Below are 19,121 nucleotides of genomic sequence, written 5' to 3' on the forward strand. Positions count from 1 at the left end.
TAAGGTGGTGGATGGTATGGACCGCTAGTACAACAACATGAGGTTTAGCTGCTTGTAGTTTATAATCATGCTGTTATTGCTGTATAGGCCGGGCTTCTGCCTATACTCCACAAGAACAAGCAGAGCTGCAGGGTAAAGCAAGCACAGAACAACTGTCTGAGCCACTGAAGAGACACAGGTAGACTTCTGATTACTTCAGACTCCAATAGACAATGCATCTGATCTGGAGTCACAGATTGTAGCAGAACTAAAGAGCAGCAGACAATGGAAGAAACAAACAGTAAGTCAGTATCACCACAACCTTTAAATGGGAGATACAGTAAAAGAAGAATACAGTGAAAATAAAAAGCACAGTATAACACACTTTTTTGGAAATCGGAGCCCACGTCACTTTATGCCTTTACAGCAGGGGTCAGCAACCTCCGGCACTCCAGCTGTTGTGAAACTACAACTCCCAGCATGCATAATTGCTCTGCTCTTCTTAGAACTCCCATTTAAATGAATGGAGCATGCTGGGAATTGTAGTTTCACAACAGCTGGAGCCGAAGGGTTGCGGATCCTTGCTCTGCAGAGACATTTATTGCAGCTTTCTGTTGGAGTTGTACGTTGGTAAATCCTCGCAATGTATGTCTGCAGACGTAATGTGAACGGAGTCTAATGAGGAATCACTCTGGTCCTGAGACAGTCTATGCATTCATCTGGTGTGGAGAAGGGTGAATCCATTCATCTCATAAGGAATTCTTCATCTGCCGCTCGATTGACAGGGTTGGATGTTTAGCCCGTCCTTGATAGTTTCCTACCTAATTCTCAAAGCAGGGGCAGAGGTTCTACTTCGGTGGGCGCTTCTTCAGCTGCGGTGCCCCCCCCCCCTGTGAACAAAACCTGTTGATGAGATGAATCAATTCGCACATCTCTAGTCTGAATTTGCGCATTAAATGACATATTGGAGTAATCGCTCATTAGTTGAGTTTATTTTGAAATAACTAATAAAATAAATAAATATAAAATGATCATTTACATCCAGTGACCCCAGTGTATGTACACATCTGAATAAATAAGAAGATGCAGAACCCACTACCCCTGAGGGGCTGGTAATGTCATTTCCGGGGCACAGCAGGCTGCTCCGGTTTTTTGGAAGAAGATAGTGGATTCTTCTGGTACCCTGTGGGTGGTCCCGGCAGTTTCTTCTTGGTTACCGGGGTCTTGTTTTTGCCCTTGAAGATCTTGTTTGGGTCCAGTTTGTTGAGGAAGGAGTCTGGATCCTCGGACAGCTGCAGGGGGCTGAAGGTGATGGGCTTGTACAGGTTCATCCATTGCTATCAAAAGAATGACATGGGTCAGTGACTCAGGATCTGGTCTTATGGTTATGTTATACACATATACAAGTGAGCTGATGTTCCCTGATATCAGCCAATTAAGGCTGGGAAAAGGCTGAATGTAGGACCGATGAATACAATCTGTGGACTCCTGATATCACGCATTACAGTCCGGGTGTTCTTCAATGGGATGATGACGCTCCACCATCCTCCAGCCTACAGGTCTCCTCTCCCCGTCTGCAGGCTCCTAAGTGTTCAGTAACTTCCTGACACTAAGAAAGGTTGTCCGCGTTAAAGGGCATCTGTCAGCATCTTTAATATATGCAAATGAGCCTCTAGGAGCAACGGGGGCGTTGGCGTTACTCCTAGAGTCTATGCTCCCTCTGACACGCCCAGACGAGGAAAAAGTAATCACTCCTGGTCCTGTCAATAAAAGTCACAAGAGTGCAGAAGTTCCAGAGAGAGCAGAGCCTCTAGGTGTAATGGGAACGCCCCCGGTTGCTCCTAGTAAAGCATCATTATTCTCAGCAATGCAGACACATATGAACATGGGACCAACACAGATGCCTTCAGCTGCCAAGAGCACATGGAACAGGTCAGCCGGTGTCATAGGTACAAATCTGCTGACAGATGCCCTTTTATAAAACCCAGGCAAGCAGCTGTAAATGTGATAAAATAAAGTCATACTGACCCCTCTTCTCTGCCGATTCTAGGGTCACACTCTGGTCCTGCAGCACTGACGTCATCTTCCTGGTTGCAGCAGTGACGTTCCATAGACACCAGGTCACTCTGCAGCCAATCCCTGACCTCAGCAGTACATGGGGCATGACAGCAGAGGCCAGTGACCGGCTGCAGAGGTGACATAGTAGGCATAGAACGTCACACTGATGCCAGAAAAACAAACACTTGTGGAGAGCGCGACACTGGAAGCGGCAGGGGCGAAAAGTGGCGAGTACATCTTCTTTTGTTATTTTATCACAATGACTGCTGCTGCTCGGGTTTATTTTACTTGGAGAAGCCAAGCTAAGGTAACACAGTAACTAAAGACATAGTGGAGAGGACAACCAGGGGAGGAGGGAGACGGTGCTGCAAAATCTACACCTATCAGAAATTGGGGACATATCCTATCGATATTCCTCCAATGTATGAGACTGGGCCAACCCCTTTAAGGACAATGGGGGAATTCTCAAGACCTGCACTCCCAGATTCTGGCTTCAAAAAATTGCAAGATAGGGCTTTGAAAATTTCTGGTCTTATTTGTGCAAACATTTTGTGACATTTTGCATTTCTATATTGCAATGTGGCCATGGTTAGACTATTGAGCTGATTTCGGCTCGATTTATCAACTGTGACTTTTCAAAAAGTTTGCAAAATTTGTCGTACTATTCCGTTAAGAGGTGATGCAAAAAGTAGAGTAACATTTCGAGACAGAAGAGTTAATGGGGTTGTGTCACTTCAGCAAATAGCATTTATGTATAGAAAGCTAATTCAAGGCACTTACTAATGTATTGCGATTGTCCATATTGCCTCCTTTGCTGGCTGGATTCATTTTTTCAACACATCATACACTGCTCGTTTCTATGGTTACCACCACCCTGCAATCCAGTGATGGAAAAATGAATCCAGCCAGCAAAGGAGGCAATATGGACAATGACAATAAACTAGTAAGTGCCTGGAATTAACTCTCTACTTGATAAATGCCATTTGCTGAAGTGAGACAAACCCTTTAAGGTAGATTTACATGGCCTTAATATCAGGGGCAAATTAACAAGAATGAATGTTCCTACGAAAAGGTAGGAACACTCGTAAAGGTGTGAAACACTCGTTTATCAAGTGAAATCATCGGACGTGCAGACACCTCAATCATGTTCCCGGGCAGCAGATTGTGTTGTCCAGGAGCAATGATTTTGTATGGGGGTGAGGGACAGCAGCACCCATTACAGCACCCCATATGTCTCCCCATAGTGTGTTAGACATGAGCTGTGCACACCTTGGCCTGTGGGCTCAGCCCGTAGCTGGTGAAGGAGTATTGCCACTGTGGAAGCCCCAGGTGACACAGAAGTATCCGGTAATAAGCTGTAAATGTGTCTGTAAGGAAGTGCCAGTAGAGAGCGCGGTCCAGGAACCAGATGGTCGGGTCAGGAGACGTCTCCCCTGATGGAAGAAAAGACGGGATCAGTTTCTGAACGTTTAAACAGGTAATAACCAGGTGAATGAGGTGACAGTAGAGAATATCGCCTGGATCTTCCTCATATGACGGTGTAACAATAGCGCCATCAGGTGGCAGCATGGCACTATATTATAGGACGTCAATCATACACATCACACAGGTATTCATTTACAGCAAATATACAGAGATCCACTAAGCAGGGTGATATGGACGTCTACCAACTATACAGGGCAGAGGACATCTATCAAATATATAGGGGAATGTGGATGTCCACCAACTACATAGACTGATGCAGACTAACTACATAGGGCGAGGCGAAAAAACTATTTTATTAGGCTCATATAGACACCTACTAATGTTATACTGTTTACTAGCAGAAGGACTCGGCTTCACACGGGTAGATTTCATCTATTTAACTTAATGTTTGTGTGTGTCGTTAAAAGATATTGACAGTATCCTCTATAACAGTAACCTCCAACAGTAACATCCTCAGCGCCCTTCCCTTTAACAGTAACATCCACAGCCGCCGCCCGTTTATTAGTGACAGTATCCCGTCTCATTAACAGTGATTTCCACAATAACCCGCTCCCTTAACAGTGATCTCTACAGAGCTCCGTTCCCTTAAAATGTGACCTCCACAACCCCCCGCCCCTTAACACTGACCTCCATAGTGGGCCGCCCCCTTAACTGTGACCTCCACAGTTCCCTGTCCTCTTAACAGAGACCTCCATAGTGGACCGCCCATTTAACAGTGACCTCCACAGCGGCCATTCCTTTATTAGTGACCTCCACAGTACTCCATTTCCTTAAAGGGAACCTGTCACCGGGAGTTTGTGTATAGAGCTGAGGACATGGGCCGCTAGATCGCCGCTAGCACATCCGCAAAACCCAGTCCCTATAGCTCTCCGTGCTTTTATTGTGTAAAAAAAACGATTTGATACATATGCAAATTAACCTGAGATGAGTCAGAGCTTGAAAATATGACTCTTCTCTGGTCACACAAGTAAGATATGACTCTTTTATGTTAATTTGCATATGTATCAAATAGGTTTTTTTTAGGGTACTTTCACACTAGCGTTTTTCTTTTCCGGCGCTGAGTTCCGTCCTAGGGGCTCAAATCCGGAAAAGAACTGATCAGTTTTATCCTAATGCATTCTGAATGGAGAGTCCGTCCCTCAGGATGCATCAGGATGCCTTCTGTTCAGTCTTTTTGACTGATCAGGCTTTTCAGAAAAACGTAGCATGCAGTATTTTTACCTCCGGCCAAAAAGCTTGCATTAACGCCGGATCCGGCTTTTGCATGTTAAACCCGAAAAATGTGAAAAAAAAGTTAAAGTCCATAAATGGCGGATCCGTTTTTTCCAATGCATTTTTCCATTGTGATCAAAAGCCTGATCAGGATTCAAATGTAATCCGTTTTCACACGTTTTTCCGGATCCGGCGGGCAGTTCCAGTGTCGGAATTGAACGCCGGATTAAAACAACGCTAGTGTGAAAGTAGCCTTACACAATAAAAGCACACAGAGCTATGGGGACTGGGTATTGCGGATGTGCTAGCGGCCATCTAGCAACCCATGTCCTCAGCTCTTTACCCCAAATCCCGGTGACAGGTTCCCTTTAACAGTGATTTCCACAACACCGTCCTCTTAACTGTGACCTCCACAGTGGCCTGCCCCTAGGGCATCCACAATCCTATGCTTAGGTCCCACTCAAAGAGGCGACCTTGGCGTGGTGAGTGGGCTTATGCCTTTTGATCAAAATGTACACTAATGCCTCTTGCACAGCATGCATTATGGGGGGCTGTACACTTTAATATTGTGCTGAGAAGCGAGTTTAATTAGATCTAAGCATAGCATTGTGGATGTGCGATCCAGTTCTGTTTCTCTTCCCTTGATATTATATAGGATGTTACTCAAGATCAGTACAGGATAAGTAATGTAATGTATGTACACAGTGACTGCACCAGAACAGTGAGTGCAGCTCTGGAGTATAATACAGGATGTAACTTAGGATCAGTGCAGGATAAGTAATGTAATGTATGTACACAGTGACTCCACCAGCAGAATAGTGAGTGCAGCTCTGGAGTATAATACAGGAGGTAACTCAGGATCAGTACAGGATAAGTAATGTAATGTATGTACACAGTGACTGCACCAGCAGAATAGTGAGTGCAGCTCTGGAGTATAATACAGGATGTAACTTAGGATCAGTGCAGGATAAGTAATGTAATGTATGTACACAGTGACTCCACCAGCAGAATAGTGAGTGCAGCTCTGGAGTATAATACAGGATGTAACTCGGGATCAGTAAAAGATAAGTAATGTATGCACACAGTGACTCCACCTGCAGAATAGTGAGTGCAGCTCTGAAGTATAATACAGGATGTAACTCAGGATCAGTACAGGATAAGTAATGTAATGTATGTACACAGTTGACTCCACCAGCAGAATAGTGAGTGCAGCTCTGGAGTATAATACAGGATGTAACTTAGGATCAGTGCAGGATAAGTAATGTAATGTATGTACACAGTGACTCCACCAGCAGAATAGTGAGTGCAGCTCTGGAGTATAATACAGGATGTAACTCAGGATCAGTAATGTATGTACACAGTGACTCCACCAGCAGAATAGTGAGTGCAGCTCTGGAGTGTAATACAGGTTATAACTCAGGATCAGTACAGGTGCAGTGCTGTATCCCCCCCACTGATTAGAGGCGAGTTCTCAGCACTGAACCCCATCATCCTCTCATTCTTCTTACAATCACATCCTATCTTTCTGGAAACTCATGAGTTACTGATGCTTTTCTATGGCAGTGTTGGGCACAAGTCCCAGTACAACCAGTACAGAACCAGTACCCAGCAAGCCATCACAATGGACAATGTGGTTCCCTCGTCACCTGCCATCAGTTTAAAGATAAAGCAATCTCTGTAGCGGTGGAGATTAGCCTCTCAGGGATATAACCACCATGCAAAGCTTCACCTGATTTGTGTTTTTTGTACACCAGACACACTTTTCCGTTTCCATTACATGGATCCAGCTCGAAAATCACGCTCCGCGAATCAAAATGTGGTTTTTCCGGAAGGCCTGAAAAATCAGGAGAAAAGGAAGACATTAAAAAGCGCCATGAATCTTAAACTTTTTTTTAATGGCGCTTATTATAAAGGTCACTGACACTGAAAGGCCGCAAACTAATATGTTCTGTATGTAACGCGTTTTATATTTCGCTAAAGACTTTATTGAAACATCCTGCCAGAAATTTTTTTTGCTGACAGTCGTATGACGGCCTGTTTTTTTTTGCAGGAAGGGGTGTTATTTTTCAATGGCACCAAAAAGTCTGTCTTTTCAGGGTGGCCTGAAGAGCCACCCTACCTGCCCCCTGAACTGTGACCTCCACTCCCTTAAACAGCGTCATCCATAGCGCTCTGCCCCTTTAAAGCTGACCTGCAGCAGTGAAGAAAAATGGCTGGGTTGTTATGGAAACCTGGAGTAAAACTGTCTGTATGTGGAGACTAAGGACCTGCGAGCTTCTATTGGCTGATAAGGAACATGTGACCTTGTGTATGGCAGTTGGGATATGAAGAGAAAGATCTGCAGGCTTCTATTGGCTAATACAGGTCATTTTTTGGGAATATCTCAGGAACAGTACGTCCTAGAGACCTGTGACCCCCATAAGATTTATTTCCAGGTAGCAAGGGATGTGTATACCAAGTTTCGTTGAAATCGATGGTTGAGTTTTTGAGTGATCGCAAAACATACTGTACATATAATGCGTCCTTGTTTTTTATATATATATATATATTTAAAATTTACACTGATTACAAAGAGCTATACGGACATCCATTGATTACAGTGACTCCACCAGCAGAATAGTGAGTGCAGCTCTGGAGTATAATATAGGATGTAACTCAGGATCAGTACAGGATAAGTAATGGAAGTACACAGTGACTGCACCAGAAGAATAGTGAGCGCAGCTCTGGAGTATAATACAGGATGTAACTCAGGATCAGTAATGTATGTACACAGTGACTCCACCAGCAGAATAGTGAGCGCAGCTCTGGAGCTGGACCCCAATTGGTCTAATATTGATGATCTAAGGATAGTCCAGAGTCCTGGAGAACCCAAAAAGCCTGCAAGAGCTAGTTCGGAAGGTAAAGCCAATACAAGCAAAGGATTCACAAGCATAGGAGAATATCCGTAAAAAGCTGTGATGGCTCCTTACCTTCCTCGTCAGAGTCATCATCCAGGTCTGCGAGTGTCGGGGAGTTTGGCAGTGAGCAGGACGAGGAGCCTCTCAGGTGAATCAGGTTGGAAATGCTATTGATTACCATGGAGCCGACCTGGACTGGGTTATCTGTCAGAGACATAAGGGAAAAGCATTGGGGTACCTATACACCTCGGGGATACGATGTGGATTTTCTGTGGTAGGTGGAAAATCTGTGACATGTTCCAGTACCAATAATGTGAATAGTCATCAACATGAGGGCAAACAGCGATTACTTCTGCCCCGAACAGCCTCCTACCTGAACCTGAGCGACAGGGTATCTAGGAATAGCTGCACAGCCCATCATAGTTCTGACCTCAGACTATGCACGCAGGGTTGTTGTGCCTTTTCAATATGTGGCTTTAACTGCGCCATCTGAATACATCCTTAGGAGACTGATACGCATACAGATTTATTTTTCAAACAGTTCTGGAGCCAACACCAGGAGTGGATTGGATAAAAAGGAAAGTATGCGGCTGGGTTAACATGACCTGGCCGCCACCTGTCTCCAAAGAACTGCCCTCAACGGCCAATAGGTGTGCGATTATTTGGGTAAAACCAAGGCATTACCAGTGCCCGCCAGGGCAGAGAGGGGCTTTGGCCGCATGTGGTAGTTAGAGCGTATAAGCCTGGCCTCACTTCTCCTCCTCTTTCACATTGTTAAAACTTATATTAAAGGGGTTGTGTCACTTCAGCAAATAACACATTCACCGGCTTAGCAAAGAATTATTGCAGCGCCGCGATAGAAGTACTTCGTACACCGCGCGTGCGCACTTAGGGGTATAGAGATTTTGCAGCGCAAAATGTTTCATCAGATCTCCCTACCCCTGAGTGCGCAGGCGCCCACAAATCATCAGTTGCAGTTCATCCTTACCGCAGAGCAGAGTGCTGGATACCACATAGTAGAGCTGAACTGCAACTGATGATTTGTGGCGCCTGCGCACTCAGGGGTAGGGAGATCTGATGAAACAGATACAAAATCTCTATACACCTAAGTGCGCATGCGCGGTGTACGAAGTACTTCTATCGCGCACACCCTCCTCCAGCTGATTCCTGTGCGGCCGCGTCACTTCCAGTATAGACTTTTCGCAAGGTATAGAGATTTGGCAGAACACCGGCAGCTGTTCCATCCGTTTCCTACACTGTCTATACTGTCACTGTATATCATTTCATTGTGTAATACTGTTGAGGGCGCCCTGACAAAATCTTTCAGTCCTCCTCTACCTGGATGGGCCCCCTTCTGGGTCAGGGCCCCAAAGCAGCTACGCCCCTGCAAGGCACTTACTAATGTATTGTGACTGTCCATATTGCCGGCTGGTGGTCGTGCTTGCACACTATAGGAAAAAGCACCAGCCTATGCCCACTCCCATGGTCCCGGCCACCAGAGAGGCCAGCACTTTTTCCTATAGTGTGCAAACACGACCACCACTGCTGGATTGTAGGGTGGTCGCAACCATGGAAACGAGCAATGTATAATGTGATCGGAAAATGAATCCAGCCAGCAGAGGAGGCAATATGGACAATCAAAATACATTAGTAAGTGGCCTTGTATTAACTTTCTCTGCATAATCAATGCCATTCTTAGTTGCATCTGTTCTTGAGAAAGCCGGGTGATAATATGGCCATTGTATATGGAGTTGTCATCCATCTGTCCTACCGCCTGAATGGTAACACTGCTTAGTTAGGTAGTGACGGCCCTACTGCTGGAAGGAATGAAGGGACTCACCGTCCAGCTTCACAGACCAGGACATGTGGAAGCCATCAGTCATCAGATAGAAGTTCTTCAGATCTTCTGGTAACAGACAGGAGTGTTTCTAGAAAGTTAAACCAAAATCTCTCATCATTCCAGGTGTAGGAACATCCACGACAGGACGCATGTGACATAAATCTAACATCCTTTTTTACCATTTATCAGTATTAAATAGATTTTCCAGTAAACTTTTGTATCGAGTGCCCACAGCATGCCCCCTGAAACAGAACATTCATACTTGCCTGCTCCATGCCGCTCCACGCTGCCCCCCGATGTGGCCATGTTCTGGTCCCTGTGCCGTTTACATACGGGTGGCCATAGTGACATGCTCTGCTCTAATGACTGGCTTCAGCAGTGACGTGCTGCTTGTGGACATATCACTGCTGAAGCCAGTCATTGGCTGGAGCAGTGCATGTGACCATGCCTATGGCCAAACGGATGTAACAGAGTGGCGACTCTTGATAATAAGCAAAATTTTCCCCTGCATCCATCATCTGTTGGTAAACCTAGCAGTACCATCACAGGAGAAATTAAAGGGGTTGGCCCATCTTGGATATTGGGGGCATATCTCTAGGATATGTGACCAGCACCCCTCCTTTGAACGGAAGCCGGAGGGTGCACTGCGCATGTACCCTCCATTCAGTTCTCTGGGACTGCTGAAAAAAAAAAAAGTCTGGCTCGGCTATTTCCGTCAGCCCCATAGAAGTTTATAGTGTGGTGGCTGCGCTTGTGCACTTAGTGCGTTTCTCATTCATTTTAATGGGACTTCCGAAAATAGCAGAGCAGCACTCTTGATAGAAATGAATTGAGGGCGGCTGCGCATGCGCCCTCCATGACTTTGCGGGCTTTGTTCTAAGGATAGGTGCTAGTCCTAGAGGTGGGACCCACACCTATCAGACATTGGGGACTTAACCTATTGATACACCCACAATGTACAATATGGGCCAACCCCTTTAAGAATTACACAACACCCATTCCTATAAATGTGTAATGCAGGACAGAACAGGTCCTCCAGAGTAAGAGATGAGGCTCCTGAACAGAGCACCCCCTTCTATTAAAGGGGCTTTCTGGTACTTAGATATAGATGACCTATCCTCAGGATGTAATCTGGATCAGGTGGGTGGTGGTCCAACACGCCTATAGATCAGCTGTTTCGCACAGCCGCTGGAAACTCTACAGTGGATGGAGCGGAAGGAAAAAGGTTCATCCACTGTGTGGCGGCCGTGCCGGGGTACTTTAGCTCTGTTCCCATTCATGTGATTGGTGGGGGATGCTGGGTATTGGACCCCCACTGGTCTGATATAGATGACCTATCCTGAGGATAGACAATCTATATCGAAGCACCAGAAAGCCCCTTAAAGGAGTTCTGCAGTTTGTTTTAACTGATGATCTATCCTCTGGATAGATCATCAGCATCTGACCGGCAGGGGTCTGACACGATCAGCTGTTTGAGAAGGTCGCTGCCTTCTCAAACAGCTGATGGGCAGGGGTCCCAAGTGTCGGACTCCTGCTGGTCAGATGCTGATGATCTGTCCAGAGGATAGATCATCAGTTAAAACAAACTGTAGAACCCCTTTAAGCTCAGGATTCCCCAAGAGGCTGTATGATTAGGTTTCTATATCTGACAACTCCTTTAAAGGGGTTGTCTGAGTTATTTTTTTGTTCTTTGTATGTTTTTAACTAGGCAAATGTAAGGACTTTACCATGCACTTACTTTATCTGCAGTGGCTCCTTTCTCAGATTTCACTGAGGGTCACATGACCTGTGATGTCAGCTTCTCTCCCTGCTCCGATGATGTTTCGTGCACAAGCCTGAGAGATCTGTACACAAGACATCACTGTGCTGGCCACACCCCCCTGCACTGCCGTCTGCTCTCTCCCTGGAATGTTCAGGAAAAACATTAACCCCTTCAGTAGCACAGACTCAGGGCTGAAGGCTTTAGGGTACTTTCACACTTGCGGCAGGACGGATCCGACAGGCTGTTCACCATGTCGGATCCGTCCTGCGGCTATTTCGCCGTGCCCGCGGACCGCCGCTCCGTCCCCATTGACTATAATGGGGATGGGGGCGGAGCTCCGGCGCAGCACGGCGGTGCACGGAGAAAGGCCGCCGGACTAAAATTACTGCATGTCAGGCTTTTTAGTCTGGCGGCTTTCTCCGTGCACCGCCGTGCTGCGCTGGAGCTCCGCCCCCCATGGTGAACAGCATGTCGGATCCGTCCTGCCGCAAGTGTGAAACTAGCCTTACTGAGTAGTTGCAGGCAGTGAGGAGACAAATGCTGGACATAGAGCTGACAGACTAGAGGAGTTCTGCAGAGCATTGCACAAGAACAGGTAGGGGGAAGACTCTGTGGGTATCAGCAGTGTCATTGTACAGCTGGGACTTGTAGTCCTACACATACAACATGCTGCTGAGTCTCCCAGCAGGCAGACATGCTGCCCATCAGATTTACAGTGCTATATATATATATATTTTTTTTTTTTTCATAACTCAGACAATTCTAAGCAGATCCAGTAATACTTACGGCCCTGACTGCACCACATGCCGCGCTTCGATGGTTCACAGCGCATTTCTCTTTGCTTACCTGTGTGGAGTGATACGCTGCGGAGTAAACCATGTGAAAATCACCTCCCATAACCAAGCTTTACTGTGAGCCACTACTGCCCCCTGGTGGAAGATTTTAAAGTGTGCAGGTGCTTTCACTGACTCTGCCGCTGATCTAAACTGAAGGACGGAAAGTTTTCAGCAGTTTTTCCAGACCGTCACCTGCTGTCATCAATTTTTAATAAAGGAAAAAGAAAATGTGATGGAATTGATAACACTGCAGATATGAACAGGATCTGACATAGCATCCCTGTTCTGGCCTGAAGCAGCTGATCGGTGGAGGCGCTGGGTGTCGGACCAGCACCGATCTGATATTGATGACCTCTCCTCTATATCTAAGTACCAGAAAAACAGACCACCCACTAGCTGGGAGACCCTTAGGGCACAAAGGTTGGTTCTGCTCAATAAAGCCAGCTCGGTCCTTCTATGTATGACATGTAATACTGCTGTCTGGATATGGGTTTCCCCTGCAAGATCCCTTGGGGACACTCTCTGGCAACCCCTCTGTATGGAGGCAAGGGGGAAAAGTCCATATTTTGTCAGACCATGTCATCACTTTGTGTAGTCTTGTTACACACCTGCACCTCTAGTTCTTGGACGGTAGTGCCCTTTTTAGTATTTGCCACTTTCTATGCCTACCTCGTTAGTTATGAAGCGGGTCTAGATAAAGGGTGGTGACAATGTCCCATTTGGTGCAATGCTTCAAATTTTCTGAGGCCTCAAAATGCACCCTTTTGTACGTCCGTCAGCACAAAACTGAACCCCACATTCCGCCCTGATGGAGGGTAGTTAAAGGGGTCGTCTCATCACAGACAATGGGGGCATATCGCTAAGATATGCCCCCATTGTCTTATAGGTGAAGGTCTCACTGCTGGGACCTGCACCTATATTGGGAATGGAGAACCGCAAGGTGGTGGCTGGAGGACTCCGGTCTGGCCACCTCCCCCAAGCGCTCTCGCCATAGAAATGAATGGGAGTGCACCGCGCATGGCCGGACACCGCTCCCATTTACTTCTATCGGCTCGGCAATGTTTGACAGCCCAATAGAAAATGAATGGAGGGCGGCTGCGCATGCGCAGTGCGCCCTTCACCACTTTCGGGGCTCCATTCTCGATATGGGTCCTAGTGGGACCCACACCTATAAGACAATGGGGGCATATCCTAGCGATATGCCCCCTTTGGCTGTGATGAGACAACCCCTTTAATGTGACCTGCCATACCTTTACAGTGCCCACATGACATTGGCTCAAGAGCTGAACCCATGCCACCTCCAGCGGGAGGTTGATGTAGCACACTCCAATAGGGACTGTGACATCTAATGAGCGGGCTTCCTCTGTCAGCTAATCGGTGCCCCCCGATGAAGTGACTGCAGCCAATGAGAAGCTTTGGCAGCCAGTGGTCTAATAATGGCCTCCAGGTCATGGAAACCCATGAGGCCCTGGATGCAGAATACACGGCACGACATAAGCAGTAGTTTTGTAAGAAATGCAAGGAACGATTGTTCAAGCCCCTGTGTGGACCTAATAAATATGGTTCAAAACTGCAAGAAAAAAAATAAAAAATCCCAATAAAAATATAAATATTCTATTTTATTACTGAAAAGCAATTTGAAAAACCTTTGCAAAATGGTATCAGGACAGTCATAACGACCGGAACTATAAAACCATCACATTATTTATCCTGCGCAATGAACAGTATGAACACTGCCAGAATTACTGTCATTAAAGTCATATGTACCCCAATGAAAAAAAAAGTTATGGCTCTCGAAATATGGTGACATTTTATGCACTAAAAATATTTCATTGTGAAAAGCAGTAAAACAAAACAAAAAAATATATATATTTGAATTTATCTGCATAATCGTATCCGCGCAGATTATAAATCGCTTTCTTTAAAGTAACAAAAAGGGAAATTTCTGAATTGTGAGTTCTGCTCTGGTGACTCATCCTCTATGTCTGTGACGGCTAACCTCCGGCACGCCAGCTGTGGTAAAACTACAACTCCCAAGATGTACACTTGCTTGGCTGTTCCCGGAACTCCATAGAAATGAATGGAGCATGCTGGGAGGAGTAGTTTCACCACAGCTGGAGTGCCGGAGGTTAGCCATCGCTGCTCTAGGTGCTCGCATTGTACATGCTCTACAACCACATGTTACCATGTACCGGTATATGACTTTACTCACCTGCTCCCAGGAGACTATAGTGTGACGCTCGGCAGGTGTCATCTCCCCAATCTTCACCTCAGTCACCCCTGGAGACGACTCTGGGAGATAAGAACACACATGACCACTGTCCATGGAGGCAAGCACAAATCGTCCCGTGTGATTAGGGGTCTGAAGGGCTAGCCTCGGTCAGTAAGATACATATGCTGAAAGGTTTTTTAGGTCCCTAAAACAGTTTTGCAAATTCCTTACACAAAATCCTTAAATGACAAATTCAGCTCTTAAAGGGGTTAGCCGAGATCCGCCGCCATACCGTGCGGCCGCCACTCTAGTGATCAGGTGTTATACATAGGGTATGTGATCCCAGTCTGGGATTACAACCTGCAGCGCGTGCATGGGTCTGAATCTCTTGCCAATGGCACGTAATCCCAGAAGTGGCGGCTGCGCGTGATTGTGGCACATCTTGGATAACCCCTTAACCACCTAACTGAGCTCAGCTTGGGCTGTGAGAAAAGTACTTAACTGTTCTGTCCGAGCTGAGCTCAGGCAGAAGTAGACGGGTGAGGGCTGCTTTAGCTGCTGATATCCAGGCTTTCATACATGACCAAAATGACAGCATTAGCCCAAAATAAGCAGGAGATATCACTGTTAGAAATCGAGTCGGGAATAATCCCGGCTAAAAGCTGCATTTGCTTTCACTTTCAGCAGCACTCACTGCATCCCAATTTCTAACAGTGATATCTGCCCATGTACTGAAGATATTGCTGTGATTTTGGTATTGTTTGAAAGATTGGCATGCCATATCTCTAGCTGCTACCAAACCAGAGATATAAGCAGCTAAATCAGCCCCCCCCCCTGTCAGTCTGGAGGAGGAAGGGGAGCAGTTGTAGAGCTGACAGGATGCAGGAGAGAACAATAGTAAAGATATAAGAAATGTGGCATTATCATCACTGTACTGACCCACATAATAATGTTACGTTACTTTTACCACACAGTAAACACCGTAAATAAATTCCGCAAATAATGTTACATTTCCTGTTTTTTTTTATCTTTCCCCCTAAAAATTTTATAATAAAAAGTTATTTACTACACTATACACACTCCAAAATGAAAAAATAATTTAGAAAAATAAAAAATTATGACTGCTGGAACACAAAGGGAGAAAATATTATTGGTCATTAAGGCTAAAATTTATGATTGTCCTGCAATAGTGTCCCCAGAGTTGTGCACCAACAAGATTTACTGCAGACACACATAGAAAATCTACAATAAAAAAAGTGACATTTTTGGGAGGGTTTTTCCAATTTTAATGGGACTGTTAACGAGTTTTCCGGCATTTCATATGGATGGGTTACCCCCCAGGCCAATTCCTGTGCGATTCCTGGCAGTAGCTCCGGCACCGGGACTACGACTACAGTGGGCAGAGCTGGTTACTGCATTGCTGCTCCCGTTCAACTGACAGCAGCATAGCCAGTTCCATCTGCTACACAGTGGGCGGAGCTTTGCGGCTTTGGCGCCGGAGCTACTGCAGAACGGGTGATCTGCGGAGGTGCAGGGAGTCGCACCTCTGCCATTCTGATATTGATGACCTATCCCAAGGATAGCCCATCAATATAAAAAAGAACTGGAGAACCCTTTAAGGGTCCATTAACACGTCCGCAAAATGGATCCGCATCCGTTCTGCAAATCCGTACCCATTTTTAATGGGGCTGGAATGTGCTGTCCGCACCTGCATTTGCGGATCCGCACTCCAGTTCCGCAAAAAAATAGAACATGTCCTATTCTTACCCACTGTGCCACCCTCCCCACGCCTGATGACATATTCATAGGATGTCTGATTACTGGGGGTTTGGCCCCACTGATCAAGAAAACCGAGGTCCCGGGCTTTGTGAAACCAGCCAAAAATAACGGAAGAGTCAAAACAGCAGCACATGTACGCAGCCCCCCCCCCCCCGTTGGCATAGCCTCTCACCAAGGATCTTGCTTATTCCCAGGGTGATTTTCTCGACATGAGCAGCCATCGCATCATCTTTCTTATCTCCCATCTGGAAGGGACACTGGACCTGAAGAGAACCACAGGTTAACCCTTAAGGGCATGTTCACACACGGCACGGATAACATTTTGAGAAACCGCGCTACTTAAAAAAATCTGCAGCGTAAAGTGAGCAGCAGGGTGGAGCCTGTCCGTTTACGCTGTGGAATTCACTCTTTGAAGAGCAGAGGGAGAAACCTGCAGCCGCGCTGACGACAAAACCCGCATGAAAACCATCTGGATTTTGCTGTGGATCCGTTGCGTATTTTCAGCTGCATTTCACATCCTATATGGACATACTCTTAAAGGGGTTGTCCAGGAATTATTTTTTTATCCGCCCCCGGCAGTACCTGTAAAGAGATCTATACTCACCTACACCTGATGGTACCAATGGGGTTACTGTGCTGCTGCAGCCAATAACTGGCCTCAGAAGTGACTCTTTCCCAGGCAGCATGGGACCCAACTGTGATGATGTCACCATTGAGGCCAGTCATTGGCTGCAGTAGAGCATGTGACCCTGTCCATCCAGAAGTATACAGACGGTGACAGGAAGACCAGTGAAGGGAGCAACAAGTCATAGAGAAGTATAGGTCTCATCACAGGTACCGCTGGGGGTATGGGGGGGAAATTTAAAAAAATTATGGAAACCCCTTTAAATTGTAAATATCAGGACTCACAAAAAAAAAACAAAAAAAAACATACGTTGGAAAAATCCGGCACGTGTTTGCAGTGGACTCTGCGGCTGACCCTGGATTTCTGCAGTTTGCACGCCATGGAGGGCTCATGCACACGACCGTGTTTTCTTTCCGAGTCCGTTCTGTTTTTATTTTTGCGGACTGTATGCGCAACCATTCATTTCAATGGCTCAGCAAAAAACATCGGAAGTTACTCCGTGTGCATCCTGTTTCCATACATTGAACATGTCCTATTAGGCTCCATTCACACGTCCGTATAATGGGTCCGCATCCGAATGTGGACAAGAATAGGCAGTTCTATGGGGGTGCTGGCAATTTGCGGATCCGAAATACACTACGGATGTGTTAAGGGTCCATTCACACATCCGTAGGTGTTTTGCGGTCCGCAAATTGCGTATCTGAATTTTGCGCACCGCACATTACTGACACTATAATAGAAAATGCCTTTTCTTGTCCGCATATGCGGACAAGAATAGGACATGTTCTATTTTTTTGCAGAAACGGAAGTACGGATGCGGACAGCACATCCCGGCCCCATGAAAATGAATGGTTTCGCAGCGGTTCTGCAAAATTGCGGAACGGACGCGGACCCATTTTGCGGACGTGTGAAAGGACCCTAAGGGTCCATTCACACGTCCGTAGTGTGCTTTGCGGATCCACAACACTTGTTGCGGACCGCACATTGCCAGCACTAATAGAATATGCCTATTCTTGTCCGTTAGGACATGTTCTATTTTTTCTGGAAACGGAAATGCAGACCCGGAAGTGCGGTTCTGCATTTCTGGAGCTGGGCCGCACATTGTAGAAATGAATTGGGTCCGCAATTCCGTTCCGCAAAATGCAGAACGAAATTGCGGACGTGAGAATGGAGCCTATGGAAAAAAAACAGAAGTTACTCCCTGTGCATTTCGCGTCCGTATGTCTGTTCCGCAAACAAAATGGAACCGCATTACGGACAAGGTTAGGACAGTTCTACGAACGTCCAGCTGTTCCGTTCCGCAAAATACAGAATGCACACGGACGTCATCCGTATTTTTTGCGGACAGCAAAATACATACAGTCGTGTGCATGAGCCCTAAGCCTCATTCAATGGCGCTGATCTGTGAATCCACAAGGAAACTGCGCCACGGAGGGACCTGACCCTTCATCAGACATATCTGAAATCTACTTGTAGGATTTTTACTAGGCTGTCAATTTCCAGAAAATCAAGCCAGGCAGTGAGGTGAAATCCGATAGTCCGGCATCATCAATTCAAATGAATGAGAAAATCAGCGCTAACAAAGGGTGGTATAAATGAAGCACACCGTAAAGACCTGCTATATACGTACATCCCCCTCCTCCGCTATAAGGCGCGCCCCAAACCTCCACCGCCGCCTCTCTCCACGACTGTCTCCCCTTCTCCGTAACCAGGATACACAACCCTAACCTAAAGCACGATGGGAAATGTAGTTTTACCCCTGTCAGTTCTCCCGACCCGTTGCACGCCGGTGACGCGTTATACTGCCCTACCTCGTGAGATTTCCCTACCCTCTGACTTCCTGTCGCATGAGCGATGACGTCGGGGGGCGTGTCTCACTTTTCTCCATCTGCGCATGCCCAAAAGGACGCTCTAGTGAAAATCTCAAGGCTGAACTTAGCAGCACGCCGGGAACCTGCGCATGCGTCTGGGAGCCGAGACGCGCCTGCGCAATGTGATGGTAGGGAAAAATTACGTCCCAGTGCGCAAGCGCCGAGGGTAAGCATGAATATCCATGCCAAAAGCACTTTTAACCCTTTGCAGGAGCTATTCTCATATTGGTTCTTGACTGATTGTCCTCCTATATATAGGTTCTATTATATAGGGGGTCTGTCTGCACAGTATATGGGGGGGTCTGTCTGCACAGTATATTTGGGGGGCTGTCTGCACAGTATATTTGGGGGGCTGTCTGCACAGTATATTTGGGGGGCTGTCTGCACAGTATATTTGGGGGGCTGTCTGCACAGTATATTTGGGAGTCTGTCTGCGCAGTATATAGGGGGCTGTCTGCACATTAAATGGGGGGGCTGTCTGCGCAGTATATGGGGGGCTGTCTGCGCAGTATATAGGGGGCTGTGTGCGCAGTATATGGGGGGGCTGTGTGCGCAGTATATGGGG

The 19,121-nt window shown here is 46.5% G+C and overlaps 1 protein-coding gene across 2 annotated transcripts; it reads right to left on the reverse strand.

The window, feature by feature from the left end:
- Positions 1-289: 289 nt before the first annotated feature.
- TPGS2 (tubulin polyglutamylase complex subunit 2) lies at positions 290-18,386 on the reverse strand. 2 transcript variants are annotated; one of them, XM_044292620.1, is made up of 8 exons: positions 18,316-18,386; positions 16,233-16,323; positions 14,282-14,361; positions 9,472-9,559; positions 7,704-7,835; positions 6,464-6,568; positions 3,307-3,470; positions 290-1,316 (listed from the first exon to the last, which is right to left on the reverse strand). In XM_044292620.1, exons 2-8 carry the CDS (start codon positions 16,303-16,305, stop codon positions 1,098-1,100), a joined length of 861 nt encoding a protein of 286 aa, XP_044148555.1. In that variant the 5' UTR covers positions 16,306-16,323; positions 18,316-18,386; the 3' UTR covers positions 290-1,097. The 2 variants fall into 2 exon arrangements, with proteins under 2 accessions (XP_044148555.1, XP_044148556.1); XM_044292621.1 differs by having other exon boundaries at positions 18,301-18,319.
- Between the last annotated feature and the right edge of the window lie 735 nt (positions 18,387-19,121).

The sequence above is a fragment of the Bufo gargarizans genome, chromosome 1, assembly GCF_014858855.1.
Source record: "Bufo gargarizans isolate SCDJY-AF-19 chromosome 1, ASM1485885v1, whole genome shotgun sequence".
Lineage (NCBI taxonomy): Eukaryota > Metazoa > Chordata > Amphibia > Anura > Bufonidae > Bufo > Bufo gargarizans.

What these genes read in the sequence shown, in the direction of transcription:
- TPGS2 (XM_044292620.1), bottom strand. Translation starts at nt 16,305, where the DNA reads ATGGGAGATAAGAAAGATGATGCGATGGCTGCTCATGTCGAGAAAATC. An exon ending in TGATGACTCTGACGAGGAAG is followed by an intron (nt 6,569 to 7,703) that starts GTAAGGAGCCAT and finishes CTGATTTTTCAG; the next exon opens with GCCTTCCGGAAAAACCACAT. An exon ending in GTACAAAAAACACAAATCAG is followed by an intron (nt 3,471 to 6,463) that starts GTGAAGCTTTGC and finishes TTCTTCCATCAG; the next exon opens with GGGAGACGTCTCCTGACCCG.